This window comes from Anopheles marshallii, chromosome 3 (assembly GCF_943734725.1).
Source record: "Anopheles marshallii chromosome 3, idAnoMarsDA_429_01, whole genome shotgun sequence".
NCBI classification, from domain to species: domain Eukaryota; kingdom Metazoa; phylum Arthropoda; class Insecta; order Diptera; family Culicidae; genus Anopheles; species Anopheles marshallii.
This window is the reverse complement of record NC_071327.1, coordinates 56,093,507-56,102,893: the sequence shown is the minus strand read 5'-3', so window position 1 is coordinate 56,102,893 and position 9,387 is coordinate 56,093,507. Positions and strand designations below refer to the sequence as shown.

At 43.5% G+C, this 9,387-nt stretch overlaps 1 protein-coding gene across 1 annotated transcript in view; it reads left to right on the top strand.

Annotated features, from left to right (window-relative positions):
* The first annotated feature begins 410 nt into the window (after positions 1–410).
* The window catches only part of LOC128711442 (nuclear hormone receptor FTZ-F1-like), a 101,676-nt gene continuing 92,699 nt past the window's right edge, over positions 411–9,387 (top strand). Inside the window, exon 1 of the mRNA XM_053806318.1 lies at positions 411–1,692. Coding sequence (XP_053662293.1) covers positions 411–1,692 — 1,282 coding nt within the window. The remainder of the gene's footprint in view (positions 1,693–9,387) is intronic.

The window sequence follows — 9,387 nt, the reverse complement described above, 5'->3', positions numbered from 1 at the left end:
TTAGCGGGGGAATAGGGTCGGAATCAGTTGGGCAGTGCGGTGCCGAGATTCGAGCACGAGTGTCCTAATTATTGCCTCAAATTCGCTCAATTTCCCAGGTGTGTTGCGCATTCTAACGCGAAGTGCAGTCAAGGGCAGTTGATAGCGAATTGGCTTTGGAGGAATTGGTGTAGTGCTGATGCGAATTTGTTCGCTGTGATGTTTTGTACAGAGTTCATGTAATACTAATTCTCATTACTTATTGCTCCTAAAGTCCTAGTCGTGGCTATAGCTGCTCCTGCGGGAAGAAGTGTGCGAGAAGTGTCTGACGGTATTACAAAAGTTCGTGTAAAGTGTGTCTAAACGAAAACAAGGAAGATTAGGCGAATCAATATTTGAATCCAAGCCCCGTGAAAAACCCATTGTGAAACATGCACGAGGAAGCCTCGTCCACGGCTAGTTCGTCCTCACCGAAAACGGCCTCCAACATCGTGTATGCAAACGGTGGTGGTATGTTGCTTTCCACCTCACCCACGCCCGGTCCGGGAGTGGCCTCTTCCTCATCGTCGTCGTCGTCGTCCACCTCGTCTGCATCGTCCTCCACGTCGGTATCGTCCGCGACCAACCTGTACGATGTGGTGGTACAGCAGGATTTGCTTCTTCCGAACAGTCATCACAGTGCGACCTACCACGGTCATCAGCACCTGCAACAGCAGCAGCTACACCATCAGCAACATTCCCAGCAAACGTTACAGCACGTCACGTCCAATATGGCAACGGTCGCTACCAAAATCATCGTCACCGGTACCGGTGCTGGTATGCATCATACCATGCAGCAGCAGCAGCTTCACCTGCAGCACGATCATCATCATCATAACCATCACAACCACCTGCATCAGCACCACCAACAGACGCATCATCAGGTGCATCAGCACGTACAGCAGCAACACCATCAGCCAAGTTCCTCTACGAACGTGATCGTTACTGGTACGAACCACGGCCCATCACTAATCGTGCAGGCTAGTTCGAGCGGTGTCTCCGACCTGCTGCTTGGGCAAGATCCCATCACCACCACGACGGCGAACGCGGCTACGACAGCGACACTGATTGCCCTGACCCCCAACGATGTGGTGGAGTCGGTGATTGACGGTCGGGTTGTAACGGCCACGGAGGAGGAGACGCTTCTCAGCAGCCTGGCCGGCACTGCCACCTCGTGCACGGGCGATGGTGTCGTGGATGAGGTGGACGAACATGTCGTCACGATGGTCGATGGTACGCTGCTCGGCTGTGGCGATCCGTTACAGCCGACCCATCAGCAGCCCAGCTCCTCGTCCAGTATTACGATCGTCTCGGAGGAGTCCATACTACCGCTGGCCGTAGCCCCGACATCCTGCGTGCTGGCGGTAACCACACGATCACCAGCCTCGTCCACATCCTGCTCCTCCACTTCGGCACCATCGTCCTCGTCGTCCTCATCCGGCGTGTCAACGGTTCCACTATCCTCGTGCTCGATCGGTAGTTCCTCCACCACCGCCACGACGGTCGTTGCGGTTGCGTCCGTCGGGAGTAGCGGAGGGCATACCGGGTCTGGCAACGGTGCCGGCGTCGTTATATCCGCCATGTCGGTAAATAACGACGCGGCGCACCTAACCGAGGCGATCGAGATCAAGATCCCGGAGGAGGACGGCGCAAGCTATGCTGAGGATTCGGACGGTAAGTGAAGAAAAACTTATTACTTATCTTTTTAAATTGTTTATACATTTTATTGCACTAAATGAAACTTACTATAGCCGTCCCAGTATCGATTGCGAATGCGACTGCCAGCGGTTTAGGTAATAGAAATTTTAGTTTATACTACATTTCATATTATGATACTATATCATTATTAAAATTATCATAAGTGATGTTAAGCAGGTACTGTTTGTGAAAATAAAATCGTTTATACAAAAAAACTGTTTCAAAATGTCCCATTTTTAATGTGTGGATTAATAATATGCTGTCAAAATCTGATGAATTGTTATTTTCCTTTATGACAAAAGTGTAATGACATTTAGTAACGCATTACGTAACGATGCACTAATCCCGACTGTAACGTGTTCGTTTATAACACCTGATGCTGCACTCGATGCAAAAGAATACACTCTGTTTACAAAAAAAATAATACGCTTTGTTTGAACACGCGGATTTATGAGTTTTACAACAGACAAAGTATTTTTTATTTTATAATTAGCCATAAATATATGTTCGTATTGCGTAACTGTCAAATGGAAAACGTTTTACCAAGGTGTATAGACATTGAACCTAAAGCAATTTTCCATTTTTCTACCCAGCAATATTCAATATTCAAAATGTGGTGTTAAATGAAATCATCACACGGAACTTTAATGTTTGATACTGTTTCAAATGTTTGTGATAGAAATTACTTATATGCATGAGTTAAAAATCAATATAAACACTTGAATAAATATACCCTCGATTGATGTAATAAAATGTGGGTTTTTTTTTGTTATGTAGTTACAAATGTGATCAGAATGCCAAAATGGAGCGTTTATGTCTGTATGTTTGCCGTCGTTGACCACTAGCATCGTGCTTTCATTCGCTTCTTTTTCGGGTAGTCGATGGAGCTTTGAAAAAGGTTGGATTTATTTCTTGCCTCTTCACCCGCAATACATTTTCTTTACAGTGTGTTTGCCTATGTGTATGTAATTTTCACACTCGTCCTGGTAGCTGGTGTTGGGTCTATTGAATCACGCCCCATATACCTTACAACCATTTTCGTGAAAGCGGATTACGTCAAACATGGACGCTGAAGATAATTAAAATCAATTCAGGGTGGCAATGGCTGTAGAGGACAGTGTTTAAATACAATTCTGCCTAGAAAATTCCAACCATTGCTCCACGAAATCCACCCATATTTCTTGCGATAAAACTTCCGGTCAGTGGTGGAATTGGTTCGGCGTCCATAAATAGAACGCTTCAGCCCCGGGCGAATATGTTTCATTCCCCGTGTGGCGATTCCAGCGAATACAGTATGCACACTATGTAATCACCCAGGTGCTCACTTACACCCGCTGCCGCGATCTCAAATCGATACGAGCCGCGGAAAAGCTCTGTTCCTAGCATGCGTGTCCTTTTTTGTTTTGTTTCGGAAGGCTCGTGCCGAACGGCACGGGTGAACCGGGGACGGGACGAGTTGTGCCATGCCCTAGCGAGAGCAAACAAACCTTGCCCTAGTGGCAGTGTACCCAAAACCCTAACCTCAATACTAACGTTGAACTTGACACTTTCCGCGCACCATACGGTCCTTGGGGGTGGACGTTTTGCTCCTGACCCTCCGGATTTGTTCTGTGTTGCGCCTGCTGGTGGGTACGGTTTTGCTGCCGTCGGTGTATGTGTGACATCCTTGCCTCTCACACACATACGCACACATAGCACACCAGGAGTAGTACTAAAAGGGAACTTGGTGGTTGTATGAGAGGTGAGTGTTTGCTACCATGGAAATGGTCCTGCGTGGAAAGCATCCACCCGCGTACATGTATAAGCTTGATGGGGTTGGTTTACCGTTCTCTGTCACACCCACTGTGTGGGACGCTGGCAAGTGTGGGAAAGACGATGTGATTTTCCCTCGATTCGATACGAAGCGAAGCGTGTTCGGTAGTGGCCACCGTTCGGTACGGGACCAGATTGTGTCTCTTTGTTGCTAACCGAAAACTGGCCGAAAGTAGGTCAGCGACGTTACCCCTTCTGTGTGCTGCCTTGCCGTGCCCTTCCTTTGACTGGTGCGCCACGTGGAGGGGGATGAATTTTGCTATCGGTCGGAGCTATCCTTTCGCTGTTCCGAATTTTTACGTTGACCTAGTAGAAGGTTTGTGCGTCAGAGAGATTTTTGGTACCATGTAATAGATGCCGAGTGATCGACCCTTTCGAACAACGAACGTAATATATTTCAATTTTATAATACCTGTCATTGACAATTTAAATGTAATTATATGTCTGGCACATATCTTTAACTAGTATTGATGATTAAAATATTTTTTCTAACAAAACTTTTCTGATTCCTTTGATTATGACTAGATTTAAATATTCCTCCTAGAATACTTAGAATGCGTTACCTATGTAACGCTTATTTGACAGCTTGTTAGTGTATGGTAGTGTGCGTTAGCTGTAATACCACCAGCCAAACACTTCCAACCCGTCAGCAGCGTTCACGTTGTGGAAGTAAATAACCCTCAACTCTCTGATGCCCTAGACCCGATCGGCACAGAAGGGCACTTACTTGACCTTAACCAATATCCTTGTTAGGGCGCGTTGGCATTTTTCTGTCCCGTTATCCTTCACCGTTAGTGACCCGAAAAATGTTTTACCATTGTAGTGCGTGTGTGTGTGTGTGCCGTCTGGCTTTGAGTATGTCAGGATCACTGTGTGTGGTGCGCATGTCAAATGGAAGATCTACTATAACGCCACGAGCGTTAGTGGAGGATGGAATGAAGCGTGTACAAACAACGTCCGGCTGTTGTACTAGGTAGCGGAAAGCGATAAAAGCGACCTAACACAAGGACCTTTTGCATACGGGGTGGCACACGCTCGCCCATCCATCCCTTATCGGAGATGCCGGTGGAGTTGGGGTACTTTTGCCGCTCGCTTCTCTATATCTCACTCTCTATTTGTTGGCTCGGGTGCGAGTGTTATTTTTTTTCCTTTCACCATGCTCTGTGTTAACACAACAGACTCCGCCTATTTGATGCGCGCGTGGCACTAATCAGCTTGTGCGGGCGGATGATGCAATCAGGGAGAGTGTGTGTGTGTTTGTGCGTCCTCCACCTGCTCGTGACCTACTTTTCGTATCACAAATGCAATCCGGTCTCGATTTCCGGCCCACACCGGGTATGGAAGAGCAGCGATGAGACGTGGTTGTTGTTTTTTTTTTCGGAGTAAGAAAATAAGCTGCTCGGCTTACCGTTTCGGAGGAACATCACTCCCGGTTCTTTTGCTTCGCTTCGGTTTCCGCAGGCAAGGATTCACCAACGGTAATGTAATCATTCAGCGTTCAGGTGCATGATGGCGCAAAATTCGTTATCCATTCCGTTGACCCAGTTTGCAGCGGGGGTTTAACCGTGCGTGGGTGTAGTAGACGCCTTCATACACTGCGGGGGTAATTGATTTTTAATTTAAATTTCCTATCGTGAATGATTATGCCATTCAGGATGGAAAAGCAAAGGTGGGAAATATGAATGATTAGGTCGATAGTGTGTTGGGGCGTGTAGTATCCAAGGGCTTATAATGTACCCACCTGTTGATTGTGCAATGACTGATAAGGGGCACGTTTTATGGTTATGTTCTGTTGCGGAGTTGATGGAATAGTGTGGAATATCGAATATACGGTTGATTTGGGTTCAATGATGATGCTAACCAGCAACTAGTAAGTTGAGGATAATTATTTAAATCACATAATTCACCAGGATCATTATACAAAATATTTATTTATCTATTTATTTGATCCAATATGACGACATTTGCCGTATTATCAACATCGTGTTTTTAATTTTTTTATTAATTTTACAATTTTTACCATGCATTTCCTCCTTGCAAATTGCCAAAATAAATTGAAGTAAGATATATTTTCTGTAGAGAACATTTACATAATTCACTTATCTACTTTTAGAACCTTGCGAAAATCTATACTTATTACTTGGACAGTTTTGGTTTAATGTTTTTTCAATGAAATCTTACGGTAAGAAGCAAACTGTATACAAATTCCTTTCGTACGGATTATATTTTATTTGACTGCAGAAACACAATTTAAGGGCTTTTTTCATAACGAAATACATTAGTTTATAAAACAATATTTTGCAGCAGTATGAAAAATCTGTGAATTTTATTCAATTTGCCAAGCCTGCATGAATCATAATGCAGGAATTTCTTTTTCACCTTCATCAGAAATATTATAAATTTCCAACACCCCACAGAACTACTCCCTCAGTCAACATACAGTCAACAGAGTACAGACAATACCCGCGGATACGCGAATAATGCGTTCCAGAGAAATTCTTGTAACTCAAATTCCTCTTTAACTATTATTTATATTTTATATAAAGGGATCGAATACTTGTTTTAACGTTACGAAACACATTCAAAATTAATATACTTACGTTTATTTCAACGATTAGAGTAAAAATTTTGGGAGTGTAATGTTAGCGGTGACGGTCTTCACAGGAAAGGACCGGACCTAAGTCCCATCCGGAATAATCCCCCCGTACGCAGGACTGACTATCCGACTACCGGTAAACAAAGTCAAAGAAAGCCAAAAATTACAGGCATACACCTCTTGAGCCTTTAGGAGCTGATGAAGAAATAGAAGAGTAAATTTTTTTTCAAAAGTAATTTTTATAATAATAAAATCTGACATGTTAACCGTGCATGCCCGGTATAAAACAAGGAGTAAATGCCTTAAGAAATTTGTACTCTCCGCAGTCAATAAATGGCTGATTATACGGGTAAGAGCCGTTATAATTGTAATATATAAATAAAATGTGGCATGTTTTTGAGCACATTTGAAATTACTAATCTCAATATTGAATTCCGCATACATCACTACATAAACTGTAGAATTTGTAAATTCCTCGTGTCTCCAGTGACATGCATAAGCTACTTCTCTGTTTTTGAAGGACGAATTTGAACGATAATGTGTATCCTACACAAGAGAAAATACGACAATTGTGAGATCTCATAAGAGTTCAATAATATATTTCTACATAGCAAGAATGAATTCTGTTCTTGTTGTAGAATTTCTTAAGATTAATTGAACAGTTATTAATTTTATTAATTAGTTTTAATTTTATATCATTGTTTCTCAAAACCACACCTTTCCTTGGTCTCGTTTGATGCTGAATACGTTGCGTTGGCTTTAGTTTGTCGTGAATTTCGAACATGCTACATGATTCATGGGGTATGATTTTTCTTAAAAGTTGAATATTTTAGATGTTTATCGATTTGCTGTAAATAGCATCGTTCCACTTCCTGCCATCATGTGCGGTTAATTGCCGGGGGTAAAAGAACTTCCTTTCCATTCGACACACGCTGTAACGCACGGGGATCACGTGCTGGCACTTTTATAGCCGACCCTGTTCCACCCAAGGCATCGCGACCCCCCACATGATCTCTTTGTTCAACCGAGCGAACCACTTCCTTGTTTCGCATGTTCGGCCGTATGATCCCGGCCGTTCGCAAGCAATGGCTGGAATTCACTTTCGTCGAGCCGGTTCTCAAGAACCGGAACCGGTTTTTCCCCCTTTCAGACGAGCAGCAAAGACAGGGCTGCAGGAGTTCGCGATCCGCTATGCTGGTTCGTGGACGTGGTTTGGTGTGGCGGTTGAGGCGTGAGGAGAACCTTATATCTTCTTCCTTTGTTCCAATCAATGGTTCGGGTAGTTCTTTTTTTCTCAGAAGGAAGATGTAGAACCCATTCTTTCGCCGGCTTGCGTGTGTGTGTAAGTGGTATGGTGTAGTCCGGTAAACACACGCAGACACATTGAAAGGAACGGCCCATAAGCATCACAGCAGTAAACGAAGTTGTACGGATTGTGGCAACTTCCGGGCAGGTACGATGAAAAGCACTGGGCGTATGAATGAAGCATGCGAGCATAAAATTAACGGCGCTACGAAGGAATGGGAATCAAAACATAGAGCAAAACTACGCACCGGATAGATTTGTAATAGTTCAGTTATTGGAAGTACTAATCGATTAAGTATTCAGAATTGAAATTTTAAATAGCTTTAGCGAATTACTAGTACGTCCATTACGGATATATTCATCAAAGCTTATTAAAGCTTGGTTTATTTGAGTTCTGCATAGCTCAGGAATGAAACTAATCACCCAGCAAGCAGCAGCGCGGCAGAACATTTCTTAGCATTGTTCTCCGGTGGTAATAAATCGATACGGGGACCAAAATAAACTTGCTTTAAATAATGTTATTCAAAGCTCACACCTAGCCATGGGCGAAAGAATGTCGTGCCGTAGGGGCATTAACGATCACAGTGTTATGTAACCGTTTTTGGCGCCAATTAACCGTGGGTCGGCAAAGGATTCGACGCTAATCTATACAACTAAGAACTTAACACAGCTTAGTGTGCAATGTTTTGTTTTCTAACCATGGTCGAGCATTCTGAGCTGGCTCAAGTGGGAGAATATCGTTGTTATTTTTTATTGAATTCCACATGATTTGCTTTGCTTTAGGACATTTATCGAAGTACTTTTTACGGTTTTTTTTTACATTTCTTTGCTTTTCTATACCCTTTCTTTCATTTAGGACTTCTCACACTTACCATTACTAAATCGTTTGCATACGGTACATCCATCACTGCTGTCACCCATACGCTTTTCTTGGTGGGTTTACCGTGTGCCACACCGTCTACAGATGCTCTTGAACCATTATAAGGCGTACAAAGCTCTTTGCTGATCCTGCTGCATCCCATTTGGTATGCATATGCAACTGTCAGGCATTCGAGCTGCATCGACAATGGGATCACGGCAGGGAATGTATTTTCAATTCAATGCATGCGATTAATGATCCCGCGGGTGTTTCGGAATCGATTCGATAAAATTATAAAAGAAAGATTAGTAAATATTTTCTGTTGTAACAGTCATGTTAGTGGTATTTATTAGGAGCTCAGGAAGCCTACCACAAACACAACCGTCTTTGCCAGGATGCAGCGGGCTTCTCACAATGGAAACACCGTTCTTCAGCAGGCAGACGGTGTCTTACCTCTGCGTGTTCCATCACCCCGTTGCATGCCTACCACCCCGCGTACCCCGCCCCCCATCGTTCACCCAATCCGGACGCGATCGTTTTCAAGGTGAACCGGTAGCTGTTTGCCGGTTCGGTCCAATGCTTCTTTGCAAGTTTTCAGCTCTCTTCCTCGTTTCGGTGGGATGTAAAAAAAAAAGCACCAAACCATACCTGTGAACGAACACTCACACACAGTTTGTGGCGCGTTTCGAGGTGTTTGGCTAAACATGGAGTTTAATGTTTATGTGCTAAACGGACAGAAGTGTTCAATGAGTGAAAAAAGCATAACAAAAAAAAAAAATCGGGAACAAAACGGGTGTAACATTTTACACAACATCGTGAACGGTGTGCATTTAAACGGTGTCAAACGCCATCATGCCGTTATTTGCTTACCGATAATGGGGCAGATCATACCATAGGTTGGCAAGCTTAAGCTTTCAGCCTGCATCTGTCAAATAATACAGGTACCGGGATGTATCCTTCTGAACAGGTTTGTGAAGGATATAGCATTTTGACGTAAATAATGACACAAAGGATCATATTTGCGGAATTCCAATTTGAGAAAAACCTTTTAAAGTTTATAAATTTACCTTTAAATTTGAAAAGAATCTGATTATTAATA